Raw genomic sequence first — 16,210 nt, forward strand, 5'->3', positions numbered from 1 at the left:
ACAAGGGGAAAGACTTCTCTTTCAGCTCCAATGAAGTTATTGAATAAATGGCTTTTTGTCCCCTGTGGTTTAAAAAGGGATTTGTGTAATTATCACATGTGTGACTTGTCCCTTGGGAACCACAAAGGAACTGGACCGACCCTGAGTAATCTTAAATTGTTTTTAGGACTTACTAGCCTTGAGTTAACAGGGTTCAGCTTGGGAAGATGGAGATCTTTTCCACAGCCCAAGGTTTTCCACCCAGCTCCAGTGCAGTCCTAGAGCAGTACAGGTCTCCCATAGACCTCCATCCATCATCCCTATGGAAAAATCCCAGACACCTTAGGGTTCCTGCACTAGACCTAAAATTTCTGAGACTGGGTCATTTCAGCCTGTTCCCTTCTTTCTCAGTCTGGGAGATCATTTATTGTTATTAAATCCTCCTTTCCCCCTCAGGGGGACAGCTCCTTTTTCTCCCAGGCCCTTGTGCAGCAATGGCATGAACAATAATTCTGCGTCATGGCTTGGGCTTGGTCGGGTGCTTTTTCTGACACACATGACATAAAATCATGGAATGGTTTAGGTTGGAAGGGATTTTAAAGATCACCTCATTCTAAGCCCCCTGCCATGGACAGGGGCAGTTTCCACTATCCCAGGTTGCTCCAAGCCCCATCCAACCTGGCCTTGGACAATTACAGGGATCCAGGAGCAGCCAGAGCTTCTTTGGGCACCCTGTGCCAGGGTCTCCCCACCCTCATTCTGAAATCTTCCTTATATCTGGTCCTTAAATCCACCCTATTTTAGTTTTAAAAACATCACCTCCTGTTCCATCACAACAGATCCTGGTAAAAAGTCTGTCCCTATCTTTCTTACAAACCCTATTTGAATATTTTAAGTTCTACCAGAGATTTCTCTTTCAATCTCTGCTGTTTCATTCCCATATCTTCCCTTTTCCACTGTGAAATGCACCCTCTAGAGCTGGACTCAAAATCTACTTCATGGAGGACAGAACCGCAGATGAAACTCCCTGGGGAGATGGTTCTGGAGCGTTCCCCCGTGCTCCAGCCTGGAGCTCACTCCTGTGCTCCTCACACTGCTCCCATGTGCCACCTGCGCCCTTTTCTTTGCCCTCCACTCCTCAACCCAGTGAAACTCCTGACTGGAGCCCAGCCTGAAGCCTCTTTTGGGCATTCCCCCGTGTTGGAGATTCACCAAAAATCAGGCAAATTGCATTTGAACCCTCCTGGGCTGGGTGTGGAGCGGCACCTGCCGTGCAACAGCACTGGGAGCTTGTGCAGCGAAGGCTCACCCAAATGAGGAAGGGTTTTATTTCTGATTTTTTTTTACATGTTTTTACTTCCCAAGAGTCGCCCAGATTCGCAAGGAAGGAGGGACATCTCGTGGCCACACCACGAAATTTTCTCCTTGGGCATCTCCTCATTCCCTCCCCGGGTACCACCCCAGCATCATCACCCCGCTCTGCCCAGGGAGACCCCCGGCCTCTCCCTCCTCCTCCAGGGGTTCGCTCACACCCTGAAACCTCAATAAAAAAGTGGGAAATCCTCATATCCAGTTTTTTTGTTACTGATTTGAGGCAGAGAGGGAGCATCACCCGGCAGGTGTGGCCCAAGGAGATGCGGACAGGACACCCGCAGCACGGAGTGGGTGCAGCATCACCAGCAGGGTGGGACAATGATTCTTCACCCCCAAACCACCACCCTGACACCTCAATAAAGAAATGGGAAATCCTCGTATCCATTTTTTTTATTACTGATTTGAGGCAGAGAGGGGGCATCACCTGGCCCAAGGAGGTGCAGACAGGACATGCTTGCAGCCCTGCCCGTGGCATGGAGGGGGTGCAGCATCACCAGCAGGGTGGAACAGTGATTCTTCACCCCCAAACCACCACCCTGACACCTCAATAAAGAAGTGGAAAATCCTCATATCCAGTTTTTTATTACTGATTTGAGGCAGAGAGGGAGCATCACCCGGCAGGTGTGGCCCAAGAAGGCATGGCAGGACACCCGTGGCATGGAGGGGCTGCAGCATGGCCAGCAGGGTGAGACAGGGATTCTTCACCCCCAAGCCATCACCCTGACGCCTCAATAAAGTGGGAAATCCTCGTATCCAGTTTTTTATTACTGATTTGAGGCAGAGAGGGGGCATCACCAGGCAGGTGTGGCCCGAGGAGATGCGGACAGGACACCTGTGGCACAGAGGCAGTGCAGCATTGCCAGCAGTGATTCTTCACCCCCATAATACCACTGTGGCCACGGATCCCTCTTCCCAGAGCTGCAGCTGTGGGGCTGAAGGGCTTTTCTCTATCCAGGTGGATCACGAAGGAGTTTTCTGTCCTTTGTGCCAGAGGTGATGCCTGCCAGGTGGGCACAGACCTGTGCCACCTCTCAGAGCCACCTCTTCACAGCCACAGAGCCGGCAGCATCCTCCTCCCTCGTGTCTCTCCTCACTCCCCATCTCCATGCGCGGATGGGAGGAAGGGAAAGCCGAGCCACCGAGCCACCGAGCCACCGGCGGGTGGTGGCTGTCGTGCAGCGCTGTCCCCAGGGGCTGGCGGGGCTGTGGCTGCTCATTGCTGAGGCTCGGGCTCGTACTGCTTCTCCGTGGAGGTGTAGAAATCCTCGAGCACCGACTGCAGGTACTCGAAGGTGGGGCGCTCCTCGGGGTTGCTGCGCCAGCACTTGAGGATGATGCTGTAGAGCTCTCCGGGACACGACTCCGGGCAGGGCATGCGGTAACCCCGCTCCAGGTTGCGGATCACCTCCGGGTTGGTCATTCCTATGGGGGGAAACACAGCCCAGCAGGAGTTATTCAGCACACAGGATAGGTGGGAAGGTCTGTGCTGCCCGAAGTTCACACCCAGGTAAGGATGGAGGGGCTGAGGTGGTCCCTGAATCTGGAATTCCTGAATTCTGGAAATCTTTATTCAGGGTTTGCTTCCTCTCCATGCCTCTGTCCCCTCCCTCATTCCCCTCTCTGAGTTTGGCTTTGCATAGGGATAACTGAGGGAAGGAAGGCCAGCTTGAAGGAGCTCTTGTGACAAGAGGGACATTGAGGGGCTGGAGATGTCCAGAGAAGGGAATGGAGCTGAGGAAGGGGCTGAAGCACAGGAGGAGCTGGGAAAGGGGCTCAGCCTGGAGAAAAGGAGGCTCAGGGGGGACCTTGTGGCTCGGCACAACTCCTGACAGGAGGGGACAGCCAGGGGGGTGGGCTCTTCTCTCAGATAAGAAGAGGAAATGGCCTCAGGTTGCACCAAGGGACTTTTTGACTGGGTATTGAAAACAATTTCTTCATGGAAATGAAGAAATGGCAAAGTTGCCCAGAGCAGTGATGGAGTCCCCATCCCTGCAGGGATTTACCAAATGTGTAAATGTGGCACTTGGGGACATGGGGCAGTGGTGGCCCTGGCACCTTGGCTAGGTTAATTAAATTTAGAGACCTTTGGCAACTTAATTCTGTGACTCAGAGACAGCTGGGTGTGGAAGTGCCTGGACACTCATTCTGCATTCCCAGCACCCTGTACCTGGATAAGGAACCCTGTACCTGGATAAAGGATCACATACATGGATAAGGGATCCTGTACTTGGATAAAGGATCACATACTTGGATAAGGGATCCTGTACCTGGATAAGGAATTCTGTATCTGGATAAATAATCTTGTATCTGTATAAGAGATCCCATACCTGGATAAGGGATCCTGTACTTGGATAAGGGATCCTGTACCCAAATAAGGAATCCTGTACCCAGAAAAGGGATCCTGTACCTGGATAAATAATCCTGTACCCTGATAAATAATCCTGTACCTGGATAAATAATCCTGTACCCTGATAAGGGATCCTGTACCTGGATAAGGGATCCTGTACCTGGATAAATAATCCTGTACCCAGATAAGAGAATCCTATACCTGGATAAATAATCTTGTGCCTGGGTAAATAATCCTGTAACAAGAAAACCTATCCTGTATCTAGATAAGGGATTCTGTACCCTGATAAATAATCCTGAACCTGATAAGGGATCTGTATCTAGATAAGGGATTCTGTACCCTGATAGGGAATCCTGTACCTGGATAAGGGATTCTGTACCCAGAAAAGGGATCCTGTACCTGGATAGGGGATCCTGCCGAAGGTGATGATCTCTGTCAGGAGGATCCCGAATGACCACACGTCAGATTTGATGGTGAAAACCCCATAGTTAATGGCTTCTGGAGCTGTCCATTTGATGGGAAATTTGGCACCTGTCCCAAAGGAAACAAAGGGAAATAAGTCCTGGAATTAGAGCAATTCCCTCACCTCTCACAGGCACAAGAATTCCCCCAAACCAATCCCTGGTTCCTTTGGACTTTTGAATATCATTCTGTGGTTCTTCCTAGGAGAGGGGCTCCAGCATTTTAATTATCTGCACATCCTTCTCTGCATCTGCTCCATCCCAGAGCTGTATGGAATATTCAAAACCAATTTGGCAGATTTATTATGGGACAACAACAGTAGGATTTTATTCTGTATATTTTTTTTTTTTGCTTTTGCCAAGAAAAATTGTATCAGATGATCCTTGAGGTCTCTTTCCAACCTGGTACACTGTGATTCTGTGAAATCACTTATTAGAAGGGGTTGTTTTAGCAAAACTGCATAAATATAGCAGCAAATATAAATTCCTCAGTCCTTAAAGCTGCATAGTTTTATTAAAACCAAAATAATCACCTTTTTATTTTGTCCACCAAGTTCTTGCTTAATGCACTGTGGACAGCAATGACCAAAATGTTGCAATTTCAGTTTAGCTAAAAAAAAAAAAAAAAACCAAAAAAACCAACAACCAACAGCAAAACAACCTTGATAAGTGGGAACTGATCATGTTACACTGCAGAGGAAACCACATTTTTATTTATACACATCCTCCCAGGAGTGGAAATCCAACTACAGGGTGTGAAATAAGCACCTCAGTTGTTGCACATCACACTCTGAGTGACAAGGCTGGGAAATGCAATATATGAAGTGAGAATTGTTCAAAGCAGGTAGAGGAGAAGTGTTATTCCAGAGCCAAGGTAGCTGGAAAAATGCTGGTGGGAGCTGCTTTCTGCTGGGAAAGCAGCTCCTTTGGTTATTAACAGAATTATATTGATTTCATCAAAGCTTCTCTTAAGGATAAAACTGCCTTAAAAATTTGCAGCAAAGTCAAAATTCCCCTTCATGGCAGTTGCCAAATTACATTTGGGATCTTTTACTATTCTGAAACAGTTCTGCATGTTGAAATGGGTATGATTTGTATCAAAAAGTATCTTGGGGACAGGAAATTGAAAGAAATGTTTCTTATCTTATTAAAAAGCCCACAAAAACTATTAAATTTCCTTTCCTCGGGGTATATTTTAAGCGGAGCTTTATCTCATCCCAACTCTAGAAGTGGACAGATTTCCAAAATTTGAAAATCTTCTGGTAAGTGCCACTTATGCCTGACTGAATTGCTTTATTTCAGTCACTACTGCTACTTTCCCTGATGCTCTGTGGAGTCCCTTTGCAATCTGAATTATTTGATCTCATACTGACCTCGGACTCAGAGCTCAGTGCAGGGATAATCTCAGAAGACTTTTCCAAACTAAAAGATTCTGTGATTTATTGTGTTGTATGTGGTCCCTCTGCTGCAGAAGGGACCTGATGTGGTCAGGGCTTGGTTTTCCTGGCACACCTGGAAGCTGCTGCTGGATCCAGATTTGTGGCTCCAGCTCTGTTATTTCCTTCCCTCTGAACTGAATCCCTGCAAAAACCTGGCCACTGGCAGCAGCCTTCATTAGCAGAGGTGAAATTTCTCCTCTGGAAGGGCAGCAGGAACCCCCCAAACAGAACCAAAAGAGTTTTCCATTTCCCCCTGCAGTTTTCAGTTGGTTTTATAGCCCCCAAGCCTTGCTGCCTCTCCCAGAACTGGACGTTTGGGTGTTTCTGTTTCTCCTGCCCTGTACCTGATGCCAGCCTGGTATCCTGGCATTCCTGAGGATAGGATGCCAGAATCCAGGACATTCCTCTGGCTGCCCTGGAGGACTCAAGACCCTGGCAGGGGGCTCGGAGACCTTGGCACGGAGTCAAAGACACCTGTGCCTTTGATTTTAACCCATGGAAACAATTATCAACTTTGTGCAAGGAGTTACAAGCCACAAGGGATTGAGTAGAATGATAGTGAATTTATCACAGGGTGAAAATATAGAATTTTGGGTTTTTTTAGAATGGGGGTTCAGGGGCCAAGATGGAGGAATCTGGGTGTGTCCAGCCTTTCTCCTTCTTCTTCTTCCTAACCTCCATCTTCTGGGTGATGGTGACACTTTTGGATTGGTTTAGAGTAGAGACAGACTGTCTAACATAGGTGATAGGCATTTGTCAGAACCCAGAAAATCCCTCTGGCTGCCCTGGGGGACTCGAGACCCTGCCAAGGGGCTCAGAGACCTTGGACTCCTGTGCCCTTGATCTTGACCCATGGAAAAAACAATTACCACCTTTATATGAAGAATTACAAGTCAACAGAGTTTAAGTAGAATAATAGTTTGTCCCGGGTTGAAAAGTAGATTTTTGGGGGTTTTAGAATGGGGAGTTCAGGAGGCAAGATGGAGGAATCTGGGTGTGTCCAGCCTTTCTCCTTCTTCTTCTTCCTCGATCTTCTGCTGTGATGTTGGTACTTTTGGATTGGTTTAGAGTAGAAACTCACGGTCTAACATAGGTGATAGGTATTGGGAAGTTATGGTAAATAAAGTACACGTAGTTTTTAGTATAAAAAGATAACACTGCCCCAAGGTGGTCAGTGTGCCATGAACCAACCTGCTGGACAGATCTCAGCAGGTCAGAGAAAGAATTCATTAGATAAGAGCAAATAAATAACCTTGAGAACCAGAGCCTTCTTCATTCTTGGGGCTGGGAAAAAGAGACTTTCCAACACCTTGGGTCATCTTGACACCAGAGACCTCTTCAGTAGGAGGGTGGGAGATGAAGGCTGGGAAGGACACCCACCTTCCTGTGCCAGGTACTCGTTCTCGATGAGCCTGGCCAGGCCAAAATCGGCGATTTTGCAGCAGAGCGTCTCCGACACGAGGATGTTGGCGGCCCTCAGGTCCCGGTGGATGAAATTCATGCGCTCGATGTAGGCCATGCCCTCTGCCACCTGGGAGGCGAGGAAGAGCACACCTTCATCATCACCTCCCCATGGCATCTTGGGTGGTTTTTTACCCACTTCTGCAAAGCACAGCATTTTTACGGGGTTGCTGTTGTCTCTCTGTGAGCATGGATGTGCCTATGTTGCTGATGAATGGATGGATGGATGGATGGATGGATGGATGGATGGACAGGTGGATCAGCAGACAGGTAAATAAATAGATATTGCACTCATACAGGTGCAGACATGCAGCTTTACCATCCTGAGCAGCCAAGTGAAGCAGAACAGAAGCACCACCCTGTTTTGCCCTGAGTTGTGTCTGCAGCAAGAGCTGAAACCACATCACTAGATTCCCAGTTTCTGCCACAAGTCTCTCCTCTCCAGTGGGCATTTTAGTCATAAACATTCCATTAAATATGTGAATTAAGAAAAGGAAAGAAACCCACAAAACAAAACAAACTAGCAAATCACAGAATTATAGAATGGTTGGAAGGGACCTCAGGACCTTAAAGATCCTCTCATTCCAATCTCCTGCTATGGGCAGGGACAGTTTCCACTATCCCAGGTTGCTCCAAGCCCCATCCAACCTGGCCTTGGACACTTCCAGGGATCCAGGAGCAGCCACAGCTTCTCAGGGCACCCTGTGCCAGGGCCTCCCCACCCTCATGGAGAAGAATTTATTCCTAAAATCTAATTGAGGCACCTGGTGTGTGATGAGCCTCCATCAATGACAGCAGCAACATTTCATTGATGAGTGCTGGGGGTTGAAAAGGGAAATTGATAGAAGACAGAGATTGCCAGGTTGAGTCTCAGATTTGGATTGGCATTTATTGGGAAGGTGAGTGGACGTGTGCAGCCCCTGCCAGCAAGGGGTAGCAACCATTAAAGCTTTAAAGTGCCTGTGGGTGAGGGCAGAGCAATTTTCCACTCCATGCAGATTCACATGAGCCTCTGCACTCACATGTGGTTTCAAACAGGATACTCACACATACTTTCCAATGCTGCATTTCTAACCTGTGTCAACACCCTTCTAGTGCAAGGGCTGATTTCTGCAGTGGAAAATGGAAGAATTGATGTAATTTCCTGTCCTGATGTTAATGAGATAGGACCTGGTGCTCAGCCCGTTCCAGCCCAGAGTGTTTTCAAGCATTTACCCTCAAGACTGACCACAGGATTGAGTGTATCAGCCCAGACTGTTCTAATTTTAACTCACACGGATGTCATTGGATCAAAAATTGCGCTCGAGAGGGTTGGGTGCCTGCTGGGCTGTGATGTCACCCCAACACCACAGATAAGCAGATTGCAAAACAGCTCAGCAGACTGCCCTTTCCTCCTGCTGCTCCTCCCAGAGACACCCAGGGGATGTCAGAGCCCCTGCCCTGGGGAGAAGGTGCTGGGCTGAGAGAGGGAAGGATTGAAAGTTGTTCTTCCAGCTGATGCCAATGCCTCAGGGATGGGTAAAATCCTTCCTGCCCCATGCTGAGGGTGACCTCTGTGGGTTTTGCATGATTGGGGTGTGGGAGTTTGGTCTGTGTTCAATTATCCTGGTCCTGCTGGGTGGTGAAATTAGCCCAGAGAAGCTGTGGCTGCCCCACCACCCCTGGAAGTGCCCAAGGCCAGGATGGACAGGGCTTGGAGCAACCTGGGATGGTGGGAGATGTCCCTGCCCATGGCAAGGCATTGGAATGAGATTATTTCTCAGGTCTTTCCAACCCAACCCATTCCATGATTCCATAATTCTGTAACATTGACCAAAATCTTTGCTCTGAGTCACCCAGAGATTGCTCTGGTCCTGCACGGAAATGCACCTTGCCAATTTCTGGGGAATGCTCCCACTAACCCCAAGGGCTCTGTACTATTGATTAATAGGAATAAGGAATTAATTAATTAAGGAATTAATTAATTCCTTATCCTCAGGAATTTAATACAAACCACAGGCTGTAATTTTCAAGAGAGGGAATAAACAATGAAAGATGGAGGGAGGGAAGTGGAGATTTCAGGAGAGGAGGGAAGGAGAGAAGTAATTAAGTCAAATATCCTAAACAGGGACCGTGCATTTGTCTCTATAACATCTCACAGACAACAATAATGGAGCTGCAGTTGTGGAAAGTTTATCAGTAGTGAAGAGGGAAGAAACAGAAAGAGGTTCTTCTGCACCCCTATGGAAAATTCAATGTAAAAATGACAGAAGGTGGCACTGCTTTAAAGCATTTAAATCTTTTCATTCTGGTTAAAGCAAGAATTAAAATATTTCAATATAATAAACCATCCCCCCAAATATTAAGATTTTCCAGCTGTTAATTTATTAAAAAGCAACTCTGTATGAGGGTTGGTACCAGCAAACTTTGCACATTGTTTCCTCAAATCCACTTTGACAAAAGAAGATGAGTGACTTAATGGATAAATCCCATATTCAGCCTGATGTTTCAGGGTAATTTTTTTGGCCAATATTTCCAAATTAGCCTGACTCTGCTCTGGATGAGCCAAATTCTGTCAACAGCTGTCTGGGACTAAAGAGCAGTGATTTAGCCATTCTCATTCTTCATGTGGTTTCCCTAATTTTGTCCTATTTGTGTTTAGAGGCACTTCTGGACTAAAATTTCAAGCTGCTGCTATAGCTATGAGGATTTGCAGCCTGGGGATGCTTAAAGGCTAAAAGTTTGTTTTCCTAAAGAGCAATATTCCCAGAATTGAGGATCAGAACATCCTTTATGCCTCATCCTCAGAAGGGCAGAACTGCTGCTCCTACATTGGAAGCCTCTTTGTTGAGCTTTTTCTCCTTTTTTAGTAAAAAGAAAAAGAAATTTTTTTTTCCTACTCAGCAAAGAAGGAAAGCAAAATAAATAAAATTAGACCAAAAAAATTCAACCACCCCCCAACTCCAGATCTCTAGCCCTGCACTAAGCCATCAGAGTGTTGCCCTAAGGACAGAACTGATATGCACATGGACAGAGAAGGATGAGGAGAATCCCTAAGAGAGCACACCAGGAGGAGCTGTTCTTCTCCAGGAAATCTTTGCTCTGATTGACTGCAGACTTGCAAAAATTTCACTGAGTTATAACAAATCTTGGATCCTTTTCCCACTCACTGTGTGCTGACCTGAGCAGAGATATCAATGAGTTTGGGGAGATTCAGTTGGCTTCCTTCTTCTGTCTTCAGGAAATCCAGCAGACACCCTGCAGCAGAGGAGAGGAGAGACTGCTGTCACTCTTCTGAATAATCTATAAATTTGTTTTCCCTGGTGCTTCTCTGAATATATGCAACAAATCTGCCTCCATGCTAAGGGAAATCTGAGCAGCCAGAGTGGGTGTCCACTGGAGTATCTTTTATTAGGAAAGATCCCAAACAGCCCAAATTCCCCTCTGTTTTGCACAGATCTGTTGCAAACTGCTGGGCATTCATAGTTTAAACTGTTCTAAACAAGAGGAGCAAAAGAAAGGACAATTTCACCAGGAAGGTAATAAAAATCTGAAACAAACTTCCGGTGAGAACAGTGGGGAGGAGAACTTTAAACACACTTCAAATGGAGAATCACCAAAGATTTTTCACCACCTAGAAAGTCTTTTTCTGTATTAGAATCAAACTTCTGGGTCACTTTCTTGCAGATTTGGTACAACCCTTCCTGCCCACCCTCATTCTGCATGGGAGCACTGTCCAGATCACCAAAGTGGTTGTGCAGAAGCCCAGCACAGAGCTCCAGGAAGGTTTTTACCATTGGCCATGTACTCTGTCACGATGTAGATGGGCTGCTTGGTGACCACAGCATAGAGCCGGACCAGCTTGTTGTGCTGCAGCTTCTTCATCAGGTTTGCCTCTGCCAGGAAGGCATCAGGGTCCATGCTGCCCTCCTTCATGGTCTTCACAGCCACCTTGACGTTGTTCTTGTAGTAGCCTGCAGGGAGATGGTGGTGTTTTGAGGAATTTTGGGCTCCCAGCAGGCTCATGTGGGGTTGTGTGATAAGGAGAGTTCATGGACCAGAAAACCAAGGAACAGCTTGAATCCCTCATAAAGGAATAAGTGGTAAAATCCCAGTGCCAGCAGGTGTGAGGGGAGAAGGGACACTCATGTCACAGCTGTCACCCATGAGGCTGCATCAGAGATGGTCCCTGCAGTGAGCCCATCCTCACACAGCCCTCCCAGACCCTTTCTGGGTGAAATCCTCTCACCAACTGGGCTCTCAAATCATCCAAATGCAGCCAAAAAGGCAGGACTGAGCAGTCAGCACATGAGCTCAGCCTGGTCATGTCCACAATCTCCATTTCCAAGGCAACCAGCAACCACAAAGAGGGCGGCAAAGGAAGCTGAGCTCCCCCCACTTCCTCTCCTGCTGATTAGCAGTAGGCAGGAGGGCATCAGGGATGGAGATCTGGACTAAAAAGTGGAACAGGGAGGCAGAAAAAGTGGGAAAATGTTACCCAGGTACCCTACTAGGTGTAGTGACTTAGGATCACTGGCGTCACTACAGTTGTGCCCAGGATTCCCAGGAAGAATGAGGGCATATCCCAAGAGATGAGTAAATAGAGATTTCAACACCCATCTCCTGTGAAACCCTTGCTCAACCCCTGCTCTCTACAAACATGAGCTGTCCAGTCCTTCCCAGGGATCCTGTGTGTGTGTCCATAAATATTTGTTTGTCCTTAAGGATCCCCACTCCCGGAATAATCTTGCCTTAGGGAAATAAAAGGGTTTTCCATCTCCTCTCTTTATGTCTTTTTTTTTCCTGGAATGGAAGTGACTCCACTTACCCATCCACACTTCCCCAAACTGCCCACTGCCCAGCTTCTTGACCAGCTTCAGGGCCTCCCGAGGGATCTCCCACTCGTCCTGGGCCCAGGGTCTCTGGGGAACCAGGGATGTGCAGGGAGCTGTGAGGCGCTGGCACAGCCCATCCCCTTTCTCTGCAGGAGGAAAAAGCACAGGAGAGTTCAGTGGGATGGCAGAGAAAACTTCCTCCTCCATCCAGGAGAAATCAGCCCATGGAAACCTCAAAAACCACTCAGGGAAGTGGTGGAGCCCCCAGCCCTGGAGAGGTTTAAAGGTTGTGTGGATGTGACACCTGGAGATGTGGGTTAGTGGTGGCCTTGGCAGTTCAGGGGGAATTCAGTGGTCTTAGAGGGCTTTTCCAATGTTTATAATTCTATGATTTCACAAAAAGCTTCAGGCACAGGGATCAAGGCACCCAGAATGGCCCCACAATCAAAGGGGAAAGCTCAAAGGGAGCCATAGAGGAGCAAATTATCCTGCCCAGTTATCCCAAACCCTGCTTCCTATGCATCCCTCCTGCATTTCCTAGCAACATTCCCGTCTTTCCTTTCCTGATGGGAGACACTACCTGACTTCAGGGCTGGGGGCAGAGCTCACCCTTGCAATTCCCTAAGATGGAAACCAGGACATGGGTTCTGATTGTAGGATCACACCTGTCCCGTGAGCAGCTGTGGTGTCTCCCAAACCTTTCCTCCCTCTGTCCCCTCCTCCAGGACACAAATCCATGAGGGAAGGCAGAGAACTCACGGCTGTAATGATGGATGAGCTCGGGCAGGCTGGAGAAAGTCATCCTGGGGGAGATGTAGTACCCCCCTCCATCCAGGGAGCGGATCCTGTAGTGTTTGATGATGTCCCCGTGGGCAGAGTTGCTGTCCCTCACAGACAGGGAATAGGCATCTGCAGAAGAGGCAGAAGGAGATGTGAAAACAAACTGCACCCCAGCCAGGGACCTGTTGCCTCCTCTTTCCACCAACAGCTCCAAATCAGCCCTGGTTGGTGCCTTTCCAGGGCAAGTCCCCCAGAATTTACAGCTTTTCTCTCTCCAAGGCAAGGGGACAGGATAAAAGTTCATCAAAGCTGAACTGATCCAGTCCAGGCTTCCTGGACTAACACCTGCCTGTGCTGTGTCCAACAGCCCCATGGAAGCCTGTGGGGACCAGCAGAACCTCTGCAGGGAGAGCAGTTCCCCAGGTCAGGATGGCCTTTCCACAGCTCCATGTTCCCATCTGAGCTCTGCCAGCCTCAGCATCATGAAATCAGAATAGGTTGGGTTGGAAAGGAACTTAAATTTCATCCATTTCATCCATTTCCATCCCCTGCCATGGGCAGGGACACCTTCCACCATTCCAGGTTCTCCCAAGCCCTGTCCAGCCTGAACTTGGACACTTCCAGGTATCCAGAAGCATCCACAGCCAGGGCCTCACCACCCTCACAGGGAAAAATTTCTTCCTAACATCCAATTTAAACCTGCCCTCTTTCCATTTAAAGCCATTTAAAGCCATTTTCCATCTGGATTAAACATTATTAAACCTTGTGCCAAGGTCAGTGGTTCAGCTGGGAAGGGAGAACAGGAGGTGGGTTCAGGAGAATTGTCTTGTTCAGCCACAAACTTGTGACCAGATCTAGGGATTTCCAACTGGAATCTTGTCCCTTTTGGGCTTCAAGGGAGCTGCTCAGCCATCCACCCCTCCAACCTGCTGTTCCTTCCATGAGAATCTAAACCAGGGATGGTTTTCAGTGCACAAAAGCATCACTAGATGTTGCTGCAGAGCAGAACTCCCAGCCTGTGTCAGTGTGGTTCAATGCAGCTTAGCAGTGGGTTTTTTTCCCCCTTTGTCTGGATTGTATTTCTGGAGTGAGTTGTTACAGGCCTGCTGGGCTGTTCTAAGTCTAATATGTCACCTGGGCTGATAAACTGCCCATTTTTTATGCTTTTTTTAATGAAAAGGCAAGGCTATGCATGTTTAAAAGGGATCTGTTCATGCAGGATCATAAAAAGAAGCAACAGCAAGTCTGAAACCCTAATCCTGCGCGTGAGGGGAAAGTTTATTAACATAAAATCCTCACTGGCTGCTGTTTCTCCATCCCAGCAGTTTTCCCTACACTGTGCCTGAAAACCATTCGCATTTATAAAAAGCAGCAAAAAAACACCCACCTCTGTGGATATTTGCTCTGTTGGAGTGATCATAAATCTTTACAAGCAGAGTTTGGAAGAGTCTAAAATTTTCCCAAGTGCCAGCAATCATTTTGAGGGGACTCCCTTCCTGCAGAGACCAGATCTGGTGGTGTAAAATCAATGGAAAAACCTGGTGGTTTAAATGCAGAGCCAGAGAACCTGAAATTTGATGTGGTGGTCTCCTCAGCAGAGAAAACTCTTCTGATTCCCTTTCCTTCATCGTGAATGTCAGGCAGAAGACAAATTAAGAAGCCTTTTTGATTTGATCAGTCCTGCAGCTGAACAACTGAGAAACAGCCCTGAAACATCTTCAGTGGGCAATAAAACCTCGAGGGAAAGGCAAAGAAATGGCTCTGCTGGCTCCTCTGTGGCCCTAAGTTCCAAAATAATGATAATAAACATCAAGGCCCAAGGCTGGACTTGATAATACTAAGAGATCTTTTTTAACCTAAATGATTCTGTGATTCTGTGAAGAATAATATGACATTGATGAAAACCCAACATTATTATTATTATTATTATTATTATTATTATTATTATTATTATTATTATTATTATTATTATTATTATTATTTACTATTACTATTATTACTATTATTACTGTTATTACTGTTATTATTTCTATTATTTCTATTATTATTTCTATTATTATAATTATTACTATTGCTATTATTTCTATTATTACTATTATTATTAACTGTTATTATCTTCCATTATTGCTGTGGAGGGTGATGATGTTGTTTTAGTTTCAAAGAGACTGAAATACGACCCATGCCAAGCTGCAGCCCAGGAGAGTTGGGCTCATGTGGCACAAGACCAGGAGGGTGCTTGGTGTGCTTGGAACACAGCTTAAGGTGTCTGTGGGATTTTTACAGGGTGAGGTTCTGCTCAAGGAAGGAGCCAAATGTGGTGTGAAGGCAACTGCACTGAGGCCAAATGATTCTGCAGAAGGAAATCCAGGAATTGATGACAAAACACCTCTGCAAGGGGGTGTCTGGGGGCTGAGAGTCAGCAGGGAAAGGAGACCTGCCCGGTTTGCCAGTGGTTGCACCCAAAATTCTCTTCTCCCACAGGATCTCCTTTCCAGGCCCCACCAACCCTTTAAACTCTCCTACATTTTTCAAACAGTCAGGGCCAATCTCTCAGCTGCCAGAGTCAATTCTTACCCTGTCATTAAGCTAATGACTGCATCTCAGGCCCAGCCACAGTTTAATTTGCTGCAGGGAACGTGGTGGAGCTTCCCTTTCCTTCTCCATGGCCAGATACTGTTCCCTTGGGAGCTGCTGTGCAGAGGAAGGCACTGAAGGGAAAGATTCAATTCTTCCTTCACGGAATCACAGAATGGTTTGGGTTGGAAGGGTCCTCAAAACTCATCTTGTTCCATGCACAGAGACACCTTCCACTACACCAGGTTGCTCCAAGCCCCATCCAACCTGGTCCCTGCTCCCAGTGACAGCAGAAAATGGAAATCATTGACTCCTAATTCCCTCTGATGATGTCCAGGATGGCCAAAAGAGTCCAGAGTATCAGAATCAAAGAATCATAGAATGGTTTGGGTTGGAAGGGTCCTTAAAACTCATCTTGTTCCGCCTCCTGCCATGGACAGTGACACCTTCCACTAAACCAGGCTGCTTCAAGCCCCATCCAACCTGGTCCCTGCTCCCAGTGACAGCAGAAAATTGACTCCTAATTCCCTCTGATGATATCCAAGATAGCCAAAAGGAGCTCTTGCTCCTCAGCCTCAAGGGACATTCACCTGTTCTGCATCCTGGCACAGACCTGGGCTGGTAAAGAGTCCAGAGTACAAAATTTATGGAACGATTTCTTCATCAAAAAGTTGGTCAGCCCTGGCACAGCTGCCCAGGGCAGAGATGGAGCCCCCTTCACTGTAAGAGTTTAAAAGCCACGTAGATATGGCACTTGGGGACATGTGTTTAGCCCTTTTCCTGCTCCTACAGCTCTCAGCTTCCCCTCAAATCCTTCCCAAGAGAAGGGCAGGAGTTGAGCTGGACGCAGGGGCTGAGCTGGATGCAGAGGTTGAGCTCAGTGAGGTCCCTCCTGCTGGGAGCAGAGATGCAGGAATGCTGCTGGGAGCCAGGAGCCCGTGGCTCAGCACAGCTGGGGGAATGTGCTCCTGCAGCTTTTGG

The 16,210-nt window shown here is 47.4% G+C and overlaps 1 protein-coding gene across 1 annotated transcript in view; it reads right to left on the minus strand.

Moving 5' to 3' along the window:
* Positions 1-1,970: 1,970 nt before the first annotated feature.
* Positions 1,971-16,210, minus strand: part of BLK (BLK proto-oncogene, Src family tyrosine kinase) — a 45,765-nt gene continuing 31,525 nt past the window's right edge. Inside the window, exons 7-13 of the mRNA XM_064707143.1 lie at positions 12,635-12,784; positions 11,869-12,021; positions 10,835-11,014; positions 10,222-10,298; positions 6,981-7,131; positions 4,100-4,231; positions 1,971-2,775 (exon numbers count right to left, since the gene is read on the minus strand). Of these exons, the coding sequence (XP_064563213.1) occupies positions 2,567-2,775; positions 4,100-4,231; positions 6,981-7,131; positions 10,222-10,298; positions 10,835-11,014; positions 11,869-12,021; positions 12,635-12,784 (1,052 nt within the window). The 3' untranslated portion in view covers positions 1,971-2,566. The remainder of the gene's footprint in view (positions 2,776-4,099; positions 4,232-6,980; positions 7,132-10,221; positions 10,299-10,834; positions 11,015-11,868; positions 12,022-12,634; positions 12,785-16,210) is intronic.

This window comes from Zonotrichia leucophrys, chromosome 3 (assembly GCF_028769735.1).
Source record: "Zonotrichia leucophrys gambelii isolate GWCS_2022_RI chromosome 3, RI_Zleu_2.0, whole genome shotgun sequence".
NCBI lineage: Eukaryota > Metazoa > Chordata > Aves > Passeriformes > Passerellidae > Zonotrichia > Zonotrichia leucophrys.